This window comes from Dendropsophus ebraccatus, chromosome 12 (genome assembly GCF_027789765.1).
Source record: "Dendropsophus ebraccatus isolate aDenEbr1 chromosome 12, aDenEbr1.pat, whole genome shotgun sequence".
In the NCBI taxonomy this organism is placed as follows: domain Eukaryota; kingdom Metazoa; phylum Chordata; class Amphibia; order Anura; family Hylidae; genus Dendropsophus; species Dendropsophus ebraccatus.
This window is the reverse complement of record NC_091465.1, coordinates 53,819,754-53,836,361: the sequence shown is the minus strand read 5'-3', so window position 1 is coordinate 53,836,361 and position 16,608 is coordinate 53,819,754. Positions and strand designations below refer to the sequence as shown.

Here is a 16,608-nt window from a genome sequence, read left to right as displayed (position 1 = left end):
TTGCACCTGCACCTATATAGCTATACTTGGGCTATACAAACCTCAAGCATGGTGCCCTTTTGTCCAGGGGTGGGTTTCAGCACCACTCTAGGCTACTGTGATAAGTGCCCAAGTGACCAAACACCCACAGAGCTACTACAACACTGCATAGGCTACCCTGGCATACAGCACCCTCTCTAGACCAGGAAGTGGCCAGGGACCGGAGGACAGCAAACCAACAAAGGTGGACTTGATTTTGCTAGAAAACATCAGTTTAAAAACAAACAAATCTGTTTAAAACAAAATATGTGCTGTATTGAGAGTGTATGTGGCTGATTATGCAGGGAATGGGCATACAGCATGGTGAGGCAAAGTTAGGGCCCAGGGAATAATAGGCTTCGCCTCTTTGACTCTTTCCTTTGACAGGATCGAATAAAAGTTTTTTTTTTTTTTTTTTATTAAAATAAAAACACAAATGCAGGAAACAATCCAGTGCCACATGTCGTCATGTTGTGCTCGTTTGTGGTATATGGCACTGACAGTGTTGCTGTACAGCTCAGCCAGAGATGGTATAGTCGTGACGCCAGTGCTAGGCCAGCACACAGGTGTGATGTTGGTACCTGCTTTATGTTGGGGCTGGCTATACTCCCCAGAAATGGTCAGTGATCTGCCTGGTTTTATTGGGTCTCTTGGGCTCTTGTCCATAGTGGCAATTGACCCACACGGACTATCGGTTCTGCCTCCCACAGAAAAGGGGAAAAATAACTCGAAGTGTGGGGCTAGTGTGTATAGGTGCTGGTGCGGAGGTAAAGATGACCGAGTCCCAGTGGTAGAAAAATATAACAGCTTTACTGTACAGGCTCTTGGTAGCACAATACACTTTCGCATTAAATAGATAGATCTTTACACAGTCTTCAGTGCTTCAAAGTGTCTGTGCTGAAGAGATCCTTGATGAAGTAGAGCAGAGGCAGTTGTAGCATTGCACGATGAGCCAGAAGTAGAGCAGAGTAGCGTAGAGCAGAGAAGTTTGTCAAGGGAGTCCTAACCCAATAGAGCAATGTACTCTGCCGGAACTTGAGAGAATACTTGTAGAGTGAGAAGTTACTTGTACCTGTGTATAGACTTTAGTCTGACCACCTTGTGCCCTACCGTGTTGAGTGTCTCGTTCTCCTAGGGTGATACAAGCCCCGTTTGTGGTTACCTGGGTGAAGCTAAGCTCCCGGGGTGGTCCAAGTTACCTGTACTTCAAAAAAAGGATACGTAGACCTTGGTAGCTTTGTCCTATCCAGGCCAGTTCCTCTTGTGTCTCAGGATACTGCTCTGCACTTTTTAGACTGGTTCATGGCATGGGCTAGGATGTTCCTAGACTCTTCTCCCTTAGTAGTGTTTAGCACTGCATAGTAGATATAGTATAGGTACTGAAAGAACTGGTTGTCTCTAGCTGCATCTGTACACACTTGTGTCTTAGACTCCCCCAACTGAACTGACCTAACTTCTTCCCACACAGGGCTAACTCCTCCTCCTGGGTTTTGCATGTGTAAAGAGCAAGGATAGGCAGAAGAAGAAAGAGCATCTCCTATAGGTCAGCAAAAGCACATGGTACATGTAAAACAGCAACCCATTCCTAACTTCAGCTGTGCAACACATAAGTGCATACACATAGAAAATACTGACATCTAGTAGTGGGGAAACTTTAAAGTGCACTACATTACCACTTAACTTGGAGTAAGAAGCTTTTGTGACAGGTGCACAAGAGTAAAGAACACTTGTGGTGGGACACCACAATCAGACATGTCAAAAATTATTGATCACATTGGGCTCTACTAAGACCTGCTCTGATAAGAAGGTAGAGCCGGGGAGAGATAGCGGCAGATCGCAACCGCACAGTCTGTCATTATTCTTAATGTAAGTCTATGAGAAATTATTGATGGAACGAGGGGGCCATGGAGAGGATCATGCTGCTGCGATCTTTTCGGCTATATCTTCTGATCTGTAGGAAGGTAGAAGAGTATGTTCAACATGGGGGCAGAAAGGCCAGTCTGGATCAAAACTCAGTATGATGTGCCAGTTTAAATTTCATCCAAGGTGCCAAGTAGTTTGGCATCAGTAAGGAGGTGAACTAGAAGATTGTGTTTAGACAGATGGGTGCGTGAGGCCATAATTAAAGTATTTTTGTGGGGTAAGAACAATGGTCTGGTCACACGTCTCTTGTACATTCTTAGTCACCTGTTCCCAAAATAGTTTAAGTGCAGGGCAGATCCAGAATACGTGCTTCAGTGCCTCCTGACTTACTGTACATCACCGCCAACAAGTGTCAGTGGGGGTGAGTGCAATCTTTTTACGTAAAAAGTACTGTTAGTTGATTTTAAAGCTGGTGGGTAAATCAATATTGTTTCCTTATTTTTTTTTTTACCTAAATCAGCAAAGTGTTCTAGTGACTGTTTCATCTGCCGCATTAAATCCTGCTTTATTTTCTTTATATCTTCTACGAACATAGTCAGCCCTAAAGAAAGGAAAGGACATACATCATACAAATTTCTTTAACTCCTTAAGGGAAACAGCCTGACCCCCCCCCCCCCCCCCCCCCCCCAAACCACTTGTACTGTCAGATAGCTGATTTTAATCCAAGATCTGTCCTGTGGTCCGTTCGGCAGGTGATGCAGTTATTCATCATTAGGAATGCGACTGGAACATTTTCTGCATGCTGAACATTGCACAGCTGCTTAACGATCCAGCCCATGTGCCGGGCTGACACCGGTGATGAATAGGAGAAAATCTGCCTGGAGCATTCCTAATGATGAGGAGGGTGGGGAGAAAGGTGGTGCAAAGTTAGGGCACAGATACTCCCGTTTGGCACGGGCTGCAAGTTTAAAAGTTGTTTTTTAGGACAATAACTGCATTACATGCCGAATGGAAGTGGTTTAGGGGGGTCAGATTGTGGGTACAGAGTTGCTTTAAGGACCATGCCAAATTTAATGAATATGACATGTGTCACTTCATTCATTAATAATGTGGGAATGCTTTTCCATATCCTAGTGATTCAAAGAATATTTTCTTGTGAAATATTCTACTTTATATTACTGGTAAATTTGAATGACTATTTATAGTTTATTTTTATTAAAAAAAAAAAAACAACATAAAAAAATGTGAAACTTTGAAACTTTCTGTTGTACGGAAAAAACATGAGCAATATGCCTACTTTAGGTTGGCAGAATCTGTTAAACTTGCTTTAATTTTTAAGACAATAGAAAGGGTCACTGTCGTTATACCTTTCAAAATCGAAATCAACAGTGTATGTGAAATAAACCAAGTTTGCAATTTAATTTTTTCTTTGTATTAGCTATCATGCTGTGAAACAAAGCTATACTTACCAGAAATCCAGGTCCAGTCTCCTGTAGCTTTTTATTCTTGTGCTGTTTGAAAAGTCTAGCCAGTACAAAGTAAGGCTATGTCTACACAACGTAAAAAATGCGGCCGATTTTGATATTTTTGAAAAACGTCCGTTATTGCCGCAATTTAACTGACTGCAATGGCAATGCATTGAAGTCAATGGAAAGACGGACGTCCAATGCACACAATGTATTAATAACGGACGCCTTTTGCAAACAGCGGACGTTTTTTGTTAGTTGTTCACATACAGTTTTTCTTTTTTCACCGTTTTACTATAACATTCAATGGGCTTTTCAATTAAACCGCATTCTAAGGCCAATTATTCCACCAAAACTAGAATAATGTACCAGCAGCACTAAGGGGAGACCAGGCTGCTAAATGACATCCGTTATTTTAGATTAAAAATGGCGGACGTCATTTTAAATGGAGCTAAAAAAAAGTTGTAAGTTGTGTGAACATAGCCTGTCACAGCTCAATGCGTCAGTGAATCAAATGACTGCCTTCTCTGTGAGTGCAGATGACCTGGGAACACAGGACTTCCTGTGTTTAGACTCTTTGGAAAGAAAAAAGTCTAAACACAGGAAATGCAGTGTTTTCCATTGTAACAAAAAAAATATAATAATGAATATAAATTGCAAACTTGCTTTATATCACATATATGGTTGATTTTTAAAGTTATAATAACAGAGATACTTTAAAAGTTTAACAGCAATTTTCCAAATTTTCACAGAAATGTCAAATTCAGATTTTTTTTTTTAGGGACAAGTTCAGGCTTGAAGTGTATGAGGGGCCTGTATGATAGAAAGCCTTATGAATAACCCCATTTTAGAAACGGCACCCCCCATAATTCAATATAACATCAATCACAGCCATTGAAAACATGATTTTTTTTTTACCAAAAAGAGAAACAAACAAAAGAAAAAAAAACGTGCACCCATTTATTCACTGATCAACACCAAAGGGTGGGATCAGTCAGGCAGCACACAGGGCACTGCTGAGTGGATCACCCTGTACACTATGCCACCAACCAGGCCCGCATTGGTAATCTGACGGACCGGGCAAATGGCCGTTGGGCCGTCGGTACTGGCGCATAATTGCACTGCGGCGAGAACAGTGTGATGGGCCGCCACACTATTCACTTGCCGCTCTGACCTGGGAATATGCCGCCCATCCCTGGCAGAGGGGCTGAGTGAATAGCATGGAGGCCAGCCACACTGTTCTCAATTGCTGCATAGGGTGGCGGCCGCAGGTGCAAGTATGCGCTGCCGGCCTCCATACTAGTCACTCAGCTCCTCTGCCAGGGATGGGATCGACGGCATATTCCCGTGGCCCCCAACCTCTGTGCTGAACCCCTTGCCTAAAGTACTAATGGGCTGCTTTGCCCCTTTAAAATACCACTCTGTGTAGCACACGTGCCGCGCGCCCGTAACGGCTGATGTCACTTCCGGACACACCGCAGAAGAGAAGACACTGTTACGAGCCACAGCAGCTGAGAATAGCTGATGACAGGAAGCGAACTAATGGGGAGCGCTGTGACAGGTGAGCATGCTGGGTTTTTTTTTGTTTCATACGGGGGCTGCACAGCAGGGGTGCATATTCTTTATGGGATGTTACAAAAGGGGTACAAAATCTTTTTGGGGATTTTACTCGGGGGGGGGGGGGCACCTTTACATGGGGATGTTACAGGGGGGGGGGCGATTATTTATTGCAATGTCACAAAGGGGGGGACTCCTCTGTATGGGGATGTTACATGGGGGGGCTATTCTACATGGGGATATTACTAATGGAGGGGTGGCAATTATTCTATGTGGGTATGGTACAAGCAGGGGATATTACAAAGGGTGTGCATATTCTATATTGGGATGTTATTAAGAAGGTGTCTATTCTTTATGGGGATGTTACAAAGGGGGAACTGCTAACTGCTTATATGGGGGCACAGAGGGAGCAAGGTTACTGTGTGAAGCAATACAGTTTGTATATAGATGTGAATGATGCTGGAGCAAGGAGCCTAAAATGTTTGTCCAGTAGATGCTGCACAGAGGAGTCATGGTCGGAGAAGGGTTCATGTTGCCCGAGCAAGAAAAAGCGACCAACTTCAGCAAAAACATCACTTGCAAGTCATCCAGAGAAGAGAAGACGCCTCCTGTGAGTCACTGGATGTAATTGCACTTTAATCACTCCATTTATAATCATCCTTTTCATTACCAGCTAAAGTGTCACAGTGACAGCTGCAGTACCGCCATGTATGTCACTCAGTCAGAGCAGGAAGGGGCAGGGCATGAGGTGCAGCTTTGGATCGGCTCTGCCTCTTTGATACTTCAGCTGGTAATGAAAAGGAGGATTATATAAGTTTACACTGGACCAAAGGTCCAGTCACTTATACTGATTCTCCCCCACACCCTTCTACACCTCTCTACCTGGTAAGAACCACACAGATTTCCTTGAAGGGCACTCACATACCTAATCCATTGTGGATTTAATGCTGCTGAAACACATACATATGCAACATCAAATCCACAGCAGATTATGTTGTATCTTTATTTTGAAGGTGGGATTCACATATAAAAATAGCAAGGAACATGAAAAATTGCAAACAAAAAAAAAAGCAGACTCAAAGTTTCGGTTTAAAAAATATACTGACATGTGAATAGACCCTTAAAGCACTAATGGTGCTTTTACACAGACAGATTTATCTTTAAAGCCAAAGCCAGGAACAGACTATAAGCAGAGAACAGGCCATAAAGGAAAGGCTGAGATTTCTCCTCTTTTCAAATCAATTCCTGGCTTTGGCTTCAAAAATCTGTCAGATTAATCTCTCTGTGTAAAAGCACCATAAGGGTCCATTTACACAGAAAGATTATCTGACATATTATGTGCCAAAGATTTGAAGCCAAAGCCAGAAACAGACTATAAACAGAGATCAGGTCATAAAGGAAAGCCTGAGATTTTTCCTCTTTTCAAATCCATTCCTGGCTTTAGCTTAAAATCTTTGGCGGATATTCTGTCAGATAATCTTTCTGTGTAAAAGGACCCTTAGGAAGTGCTGCAATCTGGCAGGGACAATTTTGTGTGTGGGCAAACCTGCTGAAAAACAGCTAGAAATCCTGCCATAAGGTGCAACACATGTGGCCACAGGATGTCCTGCATATATCAATGAGCTGTTAGTGTCCCTTATATCACTACTAGGAGTAACCGACTGTCATAAGAAATGGCTCCCCAGATCCTCACACCAGCATTTGGGGCAGTGTGTTGCTCCATAGTAAGGGCCTGAGCGGAGGCGCGCGAGCCCTCCTATTCAAACTGATAGAAGGCAGGATTCGGCTCTGCATGACATCTCAGCGCTGATTCCATAGTGTGAACTGGCCTAAAGATAGGATTGAAGCACTCACCATGAGGCCTTCACACTTGAATGTGACCGGATTTCAAACAGAGTGTAGCTCTATCACCAAAGACAAGAATGTTTCAGGCTATAGCAGTCTGGATTTCTTGTTCACAACACCACTGCAAATGGAGGCGACAGTGGCAGGCTTTCAATGGCAGGACATGTAATAGGTGCTGTGATAACAAATTACCTTCTTCTTAGCATGTGAAAATGATCTGGATGTGTAATGAAGGTGTCACCTGTGTCTGGGGGTGAACTATGCAAAAATATGTCATAGGCCGTTAAGAGGTTAACTAGGCAAAATGAGTACATCCTAGAGGCAAGTTCTATCTACAATCTCTCACCAAGAGGTACTCTACCCAAAAAGCATCCTGTCTTTTTATACAGCAGCGGGGAAAGCACTTTTAGGCTTTCTTGTGGCAAGACCCAATGTCTAATGAGACCACATAAGTGGAATAGCATTTATTTATTAGACCAACAACTGGTGAGTTTTGGAAGAAAGTAAATTTTTTCCCCATTTTGAGGCCATAAATAAACCTTTAAAGGCTGATGCTCCAGGTATTCAAGTATCCCAGGATGTCAAATTGCTTCCTTAAACAGCACAACATTTTTAATCTCTACTAACTGAATTACGCAGTTTTTTTTAATGATGAATTACCCTTATAACATGAATATTATTCCAGTCAACATTGTGTGACTATTGGGGGAAAATCTACTTCTAGATAACTTCTCGCAGGGCCGTTTCTGGGGTCTCTGGTTTGCCCATGGCGGCCGCCCCTTGCTAGCACGCCCCCCCTCCCCGAGCAAGCCTAATAGAAATCCCCCGCCCCCCGCCGCTCCGATCCGACCGCGGCCCCCGCCGACACTCACCACTCACTCATAATTTTTTATATATTTTTACAATTTTTATATTTTCCAATACCTCGTGAGGCTGATCACCCCGAGGTTTATTGGCTCTATACTATTTATTTATTCTATCCTTTTATGATTTTATGCCTTTTCCTTGAAGTTTTTTCTGTCTATTTGCACCATATAAACTGCTTTCTCAATTTTTCTATGACGTATTAGTTTATCATGTTTTTATTATAGACGACGATTTATATAGTAAATAAACCTTATGTTTTATACCATTTTACACCTATACAGTCTTCCTTGAGGAGGGAGATGCTGGCTGATGGCGGGGGACAGCGGTGAACAGACGGCAGCGGGACAGGACAGCTGGATGCTGTCTGACAGCGCGGGAGCCCGGCAGGGGACATCGGTGAGCGTTAGCGACGGGACAGCTGCGGCAGGACAGGTGAGCGGCTGCAGGGCTGCTGTCTGCCGCCCCCTGCAGGAGCGCAAAATCTGCTGCCTGAGGCGGAATACTCATGACAGAAGCGGCCCTGACTTCTCGTAGGGGTTTGGTTTAGAAAAATGGGATCACTACTGGGAGGTTTCCACTGAAGTTGTATCGCTGGCGGTGGGGAAAATGCGGATGGTACCCTGAAATCTTTCTAGCAAAATTTGCACTAGAAATTATGTTCCTTACTTTCTGAGCCCTGCTGTGTGTCCAAACAGTAGTTTATGGTCCCATATTAGGTATCGCCATATTTAGGGAAAACTGGGTAAAACATGTTGGGGTGTTTCTATCTCTGGGTTCCATGTAAAAATTAGAAATTATGAGCCAAGGTCACGGCCCAGATGGCTAGTTCCCGTCTCCCTGCCTGTTTCACGCAACGGAATAAAAGACTAAAGTTTCTACAGAAAACAAAGAACACACAGTAAGGCAGCATTTTAGCACTTCTTGCAGGTGCTGCTAGTAGCGTTACCTGGAGTGATTGGTTCCTCTAATTACTTTGGACCCTTATCTAATTTTAAATGGGTATTGTCAATAAATAATGTTAAATCAGCAGGAGATGTGGTATACTACATCTTTGCAATTCACTTCATTTATTTTTTTTTCTCACATACAATGCTATAAAATCAGCCACAAGGAGTCTCACTTATTGGAAAACTGCAGTTGACGCTTCGTCACTAAGATCATTTGGTCTATAATAACAGCAAAAAAAAAGGGACTATATGCAGGAGGCAATGTTAATAAAGATAAATGCTGACTGGCCAGCTGTTGTGCACTGCTGCAGATGAGAAAACTGATTAAAAAAAATGGACCCACCCACCAATTCAGAATGAAATTCAGAAGTTTGAGCAGCACAATGGAGCACAAAATGTGCCTCTGGAGCTGCAAATAAAAACAAAAATCGACAGCATACATAAGGCAGATGTTAACGATATATTTGCTGGGGGAGGGGGGTTATTTGCCATTAAAGGTACACTTTAAGGTTAATCTTGGAAAATCTGAGATACCCGACATATCAAAACCACCACAAATTGTGGCCATATTCCTCCATTACTCCAACAGTCCCCATTTAAGTGTCAAACCATTAGTATTAAATACTTGGGCATTATGCTTCCCTTGCCTTTAGACAAACCTTTTGAAGCAAAATACCCACCACTCCACATGAAACTAACTAAACAGGTGCACTCCTATGCTCCTACCTATTTATCATGGATGCCCAGGAAAGTTCTACCCCAAACCTATATATTTCCCCATATCTTATATTAGACTAGTGCCTATAGGCCTACCCAGCTCTCATTTTTCAGCTTGACTACAACTCTTTTACACTTTTCTGCGTCAAACAAGAAAACCAAAGATAGCACAAAAGCGGCTGATTCAGATTAGCATGCGCAGAGGCCTAGGTTTAACAGATATTTGAATGAAACATAAGGCAATTCATCTCCAGAATAGACAGCAATTACTACAAATACTAGCCTACTACGGGGGAATGAACTAGACCTCAACCAACTACGTACCCCAGCACTCCAAAATCTCATATACCAACTAAATTAAAGAAATTGAACAATGATTGATCAGCGAGATTGGTGCTTTACAAGGCATGATTAATCATGCAGCCATTTAAATACATTGTCATAACAATAATAATTATCGGCCTTAAGAGAAGTGTGGTCGATAATATTTTTTACGGCTGCATAAAATATCAAAACAGCCGATGAGCAGGTGTTTGCTTGTTGGCTGATTGCTGGCCTGTTTACACAGGCCAGCTATCGAGCGAATGAACATCCCATGCTGGGGTAGTCTGTTGGTGATTTCACTAAGGGCGCATAAGGTGCTCAAGTTAACCTCTATTTATGTAAAGTAGAGACATGCATCTCTACAAAAATCCTGTGGGCCTGTGCGCTGGTAGAGGATTACAATATATATATATATATATATATATATACACTGTATATATATATATATATATATATATATATATATATATATATATACATATATACAGTGGTTTGCAATAAATTAGAATATCAACAATTTTTTTTCAGTATTTCAATTCAAAAAGTGACCTCATATACTCTATAGAGTCATTACATCCAGAGTGAACTTTTTCAAGCGTTTATTTGTGTTAAAGTTGATGATTATGGATTACAGCCAAGAAAAAACCCAAAAGTCAGTATTTTAGAAAATTTTAATAATTAACCCAAAACACCTGCAGTGGCTTCGTAAGTGTTATAAAAGGTCACTTAGTCTGGTTCATCATACAACACAATCATGGGGAAGACTGCTGACTTGACAGATGTTTAAAAGGCAATTCATTCACACACTCCACAAGGAGGGTAAGCCACAAAAGTTCATTGCTAAAGAAGCTGGCTGTTTTCAGAGTGCTGTATCAAAGCATATTAATGGAGAGTTAAGTGGAAGGAAAAAGTGTGGTAGAAAAAGGTGCACAAGCAACCGGGAGAACCGCAGTCTTAACAGGATTGTAACAAAAATGCCATTCAAAAATTTGGGAGAGATTCACAGAGTGGACTGCTGCTGGAGTCAGTGCTTTTAAAGCCACCACATACAGACGTCTGCAGGACATAAGCTACAAGTGTTGCATTCCATGTGTCAAGCCACTACTGACCAATAAAAAACGCCAGAAGTATCTTATCTGGGGCAAGGAAAAGAAGAACTGGACTGTTGATCAGTGGTCCAAGGTGCTGTTTTCAGATGAAAGTAAATTTTGCATTTCATTTGGAAATCAAGGTCCCAGAGTCTGGAGCAAGAGTGGAGAGGCATACAATCCAAGCTGCTTGAGGTCTATTGTGAAGTTTCCACAACCAGTGATGGTTTGGGGAGCCATGTCATCTGCTGGTGTAGGTTCACTGTGTTTCGTCAACACCAAAGTCAACGCTGCCATCTACCAGGAAATTTTAGAGCACTTCATGCTTCCCTGTGCTGAAAAGATTTTTGAAGATGGAATTTTCATCTTCCAGCAGGATTTGGCACCTGTCCACACTGTCAAAAGTACCAATAACTGGTTTACTAACCACAGCATCACTGTGCTTGATTGGCCAGCAAACTCGCCAGACCTTAACCCCATAGAGAATTTATGGGATATTGTTAAGAGGAAGATGAAAGACACCAGACCCAACAATGCAGAGGAGATGAAGACTGCTATCAAAGCAACCTGTGCTTCAATAACACCTCTGCAGTGCCATCAGCTGATCGCCTCCATGCCACACCGCATTGATGCCGTCATTCATGCAAAAGGTGCCCCGACCTTGAGGGAAGTATTGAGGGAATTTACTGTACAGACTTTTCATTTGGTCGACATTTCTGTGTTAAAAACATCTTTTTTTCAGTTGTTTTTATATAATATTCTAATTTTCTGAAATACTGACTTTTGTTTTTTTCTTGGCTGTAATCCATAATCATTAACTTTAACAGAAATAAACGCTTAAAAAAGTTCACTCTGTGTGTAAGGACTCTATAGAATATATGAGGTCACTTTTTGAATCGAATTACTGTAATACTGTAACTGTAATACTTTAATTTATTGAAAACCACTGTATACACATACACATTACCGCCATAGTGGCTGCTATGGGACCCAGACTGTACCAGCTACCTGGAGCACAAGCCCAAGATGATATGGCTGGTGGTGGGGCAAGTGGCAGCAGTGCCCATGCTTTTTTAATATCTGTCAGCTGAATGACCATTTGGCCCACAATTTTCAAACATATGAACATTTTACATGGTCAAACATTCATGTTTTCCCTATGGGAAGGAGTAAGCTGCAGCCCAACTGCTATGGTGCTGGCTTATCCCTCCCAAAACAATAGGGTCTGCTTAAAATCCATCACACCAAACCCTCCTCTTCACAGACTCTCAAACAACAGATAATAGTGGTGAAGAGATGGGAGTCCCCCCCAAACTTTATACCTGTTTTGAAAATCATTTAGGCAAACACGTTACGTGCATTCTACCCTGTACATTGCCTGAGTTGCAGTGTTGGGTTGGGTCGGGTCGGGGGGGGGATGGAAATGAGCAAACACTAAACAGAATTTTAGTAACCTCCAGGCTGCCTCCAACTGCTGTGTGTTGCTGCTGGCAGTCGGGACACAAGAGGAGGGGAGGGAGAAGGGCTGCAACTTGCATACTTTCCTGTACCAGAGTTAAATGTGTACATGACGTATGTATGTGAGTTTGTGTGTATGGTGCATGTGTGTGTATGCATATATGTAATATGCATTTCTTTATATCTGTGTATGATGTGTGTACATGTTGTGAATATTTGTGTGTAGTAGGTATATATGTACCTAATGCTGCGTTTACACGGAACGATTATCGTTAGAAATTTTCGCAATAACGATTTGAGCGATAATTGTTCCGTGTAAACACAGCAAACGATCAAGCGACGAGCGATAAATCGTTCATTTTGACCTTTCAACATGTTCTCAAATAGTCGTTCATCGTTCGCAAAAAATTCGCAGATCGCTTCGTGTAAACAGTCTTTCAAAGATTCACCCTATGTAAAAGATGGGCTTAAGCAATCTTAAAAACGATCGCAATAACGATTTTTCTTACGATTAAACTAACGATTTATTCGTCTAAATGCTGATTGTTATAAAAACCAAATAGTTGCTTTAGAATCGTTAAACGATCGATTGGGCGAATTATCGCTTCGTGTAAACACAGCATTATGTACACTCATTTGTAACCCCCCCTCCCATACCTAAACCTGCTTGGTACTTAGCTTCCAGGTGTCAATTAAGCAGGGAGAGGAGAGAGAGGAGACATTCCTGCTTGCAGCTATTTAGGAGCTTGGGGAGCTTTTTTGACTTACCAGTCCCCAAGCCCCTGTAGCGCCGCTCTCGGGTCTCTCTCACAGCCGCCAGAAGTCAGCTGCAATGTCACTGGCCGACTTATGGACTGCCCGATCAGCCAGTCAGTGACTGCAGCTGTGTCCCACCCCAATCACTTGTTGACTGATCCATTAGCCAAGTATGTGACATTGTAGCTGGAGGAGCTGCAGGAGTTCTGCGGCTGTCGGATATCGTTAACTGTGCTCCTGTCCTCTGCATCATTATCAGCTGCCTTATAAGATAGTGACCCATTCACAACTCTTCCTGGATCAGGGTAATAGAGCTGTCATAATAGATTGCACAAAAATGGTCATTCGCCTGGACACACCTGCATCCACCTGCCTCCCCATTCATATGCTTTGACTTCTGTGAATAAACTGACTTGTTAGCAGCAGATTGGTGAGTGAAATGGTGTGTTTACTCTGAGAGATTTATCTGACAGATCTTTGAAGCCAAAGCCAGGAACAGACTATAAACAGAGAACAGGACATAAAGAAATGACTGGGATGTCTCCTCTATTCAAATCCATTCCTGGCTTTTGCTTAAAAAATCTGTCAGATAAATCTCTCTGTGTAAATGCACCATAAACTCTTTTTCCTACCCAAGTGATATTGTGTCCTTATTATGACTTTGCATTCTGTTGGCAGCTTTCCCTGTGGCCACATCATCCTATAATAGACTGTCCTAGCTCATGGACTCTGACGTGTTCTAGCATCTCAGGGGTGCCAGCTCTTACCTCTTCACAATTGGTGTAACTCCTACCTATGTTGATACTTTAAAAAGTCTCCAGACATACAATATATTAACGGACATGAAGAGAAAGGAGCTGCTGCATCTCACACCCATTGCTGACACTAATGCCTCTCGGCTACATTTAAAAACCAACGCCAGGATATGGTATATAATTTTATCAAACCATATTTGCCTCATGTACCATGTGCAGGTCCCCTGGCCCACATGAGTCCCTACACTAAACACTGTGGCGGTCAGCGACTACCAACCCCGCAAAGCGAGCGCAAGCAGGGGAGGGAGGCCACAGAATGGCCCTGCAACTCCACTGTCACAGGACCAAACCTCAAGGGCCCCCCCAAACCCAGCAGGCGCCACCAGCGGAGAAAGCAGCCACCAAGCAACACAAGTGTGAACAAGGTCTTACTACTCACCACTGCACCGGAGGTAGAATGGGAGAACTAGGAGGTGCTTACCATGTGTACACAGGTGCTTCCTGCTAATTGGGGTCACATGGGTCTTACCAGGAGGAGTGCTAGCCACTCAGAAAAGGGAGAAAAGTAAAAAACGGACATGGAGAGAAAGGAGCTGCTGCACCTCACACCTATGGCTGACACTAATGCCTCTCGGATACATTTAAAAACCAATGCCAGGATGTTGGTATATAATTTGATCAAACCATATTGCCTCATATACCACTAACTTCTGATGTTGTTTTTTAATGCAGCTGAACAAGCTTTCGTATCAACCATGGGTGCGATGTGCAGCCATTTCTGTTTCTACAGGTTTGTGCATTTTATGTATTCTGTCTCCTTTCTTTGTGGCTAGCACTCCTCCTTTGTAAGACCCATGTGATCCAAATTAGCAGGAGGCACGTGTGTACATATGGTAAGTACCTCCTCTTTTCTCCCATTCTACCTGCTGGAGCAATGGTGAAGGGTAACAGCTTGTTCACAGTTGTGTTGCTTGGTGGCCGCCTTCTCCACCAACAGCGCCTGCAGGGTTTGGTCCTGTGACATTGGGGTTGCAGGGCTATTCCGTGGCCCCCTTCCCTGCTTGTGCATGCTTTGCCGGGTTGGCGTTCGCTGACCGGCACAGTGTTGTTTGGTTAGGGACTCATGTGTATCAGAGACCTGCACGTGTTACATGAGGCAATATGGTTTAATCAAATTATATACTAACTTCTGATGTTGGTTTTTAATGCAGCTGAGCAAACTTTTGCATCAACCATGGGTGCGATGTGCAGCCATTTCTGTTTCTCCAAGCTTGTTTTATAAAAATCACCTTGAGAGACAACCTTTTTTCCCTATTAGTATTGCATTGTACTGTATATATGACAAGATAGTGAAATAGTAAAAGTAAAATTAAAGCTTTAAATTATATACAGTATATAAAAAAATCCCCTCACAATAAAAACACAAAAAGTGCCATCAAACCTGACAATAACTACAGATTGCAGTGCAATAAATGAGTTCTCACACAGCTCTATAAACACAAGAAAAAAAAATTATAGAGGCCAGAGTAGGGCGATGTAAAGAAATAATCGAAAATTTGGCATTTCTAAAATCAAACTGAATAGAACTGCAGTGTCCTGAGTTACAAAAATAGTGGGCTGTTCAGCACTATTTCTGCAACCCCCATAAACCACCCAACCCCACAGTGCTGATTTTTATTATACAGCATGTCACAGGACAATGCACTATTGAGGCAACACGTTTAAGCCTCTGCAGGCTCTGTGCCTAATATCCTGATCCTAGTGTGATTTAACAGTCAGGGGCTCCATTCAAAGCTTTGCTATGGGTCTTAGACTTTTGTAGCTACACCCTTGAGTTAGAGGCTGGAGAACTAGTGCACGCTGTATACAGTCCTAAATGTAAGACCACATAGTAGCCAGTAGCGGATTATAATAGGTCCGTTTTGGGTGGTAGCCCCAGGCCCTGAGCTCCTGCCCCCCCCCCCAAAAAAAAAACCAAAAAAAAACCCACTATATTTTTAGTGCATTGTCTCCTGGCTACAGTTCTGCCATGATTTGCAAAAAAATTGCTGCTTTTTTTCTGCAATTTTGCAGGAATCAGGGCATCATGCCATTATCTATCCTGTGCTATGAACACTACACTAGTGCTGCCACTGGTTACAGTGGGGTGGGGAGGGGGCCAGGCTTGGTGCACAACCGGGGGCCTATGGTTAAGTTTATCCGCCCCCGATAGTAGCCATATATAGACAGTTGGTGATGGTGAAGGCAATGCACAATTTTGTAGACACAAATGTTTTTAAGTTTCTTACCATGAAATTCAGTTTCTCTTAAGCTGTCAAATATCATCTTCTTTAGTTTTGCAACACTTCGTATATCTGAGGGAGATATAACCATATACAACAAGCATTGTTCAGCTCCAGAAGGTTTATCATTTTTTTGTTTGTATATTTTTCATTATACCTAATCACAAAACATATGCCAGGTTGGGGAAATTATTAGATCACCCCACCACCACCTGTTAGGTAATTGGACCTATAGGCACCAATATGTGCAGAAAATACGACGCTCTTTGCACTCTTTGGCCACTAGCTGCCACAATATAGCATTGTCTGGACGCACAAATATATTACTAAATGGAAAGGGTGTTGCTCTGACTGACTTGTTTGGCATTATCTATTACCTGCGCCCATGTGTTTGGGTCTATTTGGGTATTGGGTACTGTTGAATATAGTGCGGTTGGAGTTTATATTTGAATTGTTGTTACTGAGACTGCACTAACAGAGCAATTTATTTGCATACATCTTTGTCTATGTGAAACAGCTTGGAAAAATCCTATCTTATTAGCAATAGCTAACTTTCAAAATGTTTATAGCTATAAGCTGTCTATCGCTTTATTACTAAATTGCAGGGTCCTTTACATATTTGATCATGATTTTAATTAATAACAGTAATAATATACTGGTAACAC

At 42.4% G+C, this 16,608-nt stretch overlaps 1 protein-coding gene across 4 annotated transcripts in view; it reads right to left on the bottom strand.

Annotated features, from left to right (window-relative positions):
• Positions 1–16,608, bottom strand: part of IZUMO3 (IZUMO family member 3) — a 46,974-nt gene that overhangs the window by 26,601 nt on the left and 3,765 nt on the right. For all 4 annotated transcript variants that reach the window (XM_069948050.1, XM_069948049.1, XM_069948052.1 and 1 more), the window contains 2 exons: positions 15,950–16,015; positions 2,393–2,482 (listed from right to left, as the gene is read on the bottom strand). In XM_069948050.1, the coding sequence (XP_069804151.1) occupies positions 2,393–2,482; positions 15,950–15,986 (127 nt within the window). In that variant the 5' untranslated portion in view covers positions 15,987–16,015. The remainder of the gene's footprint in view (positions 1–2,392; positions 2,483–15,949; positions 16,016–16,608) is intronic.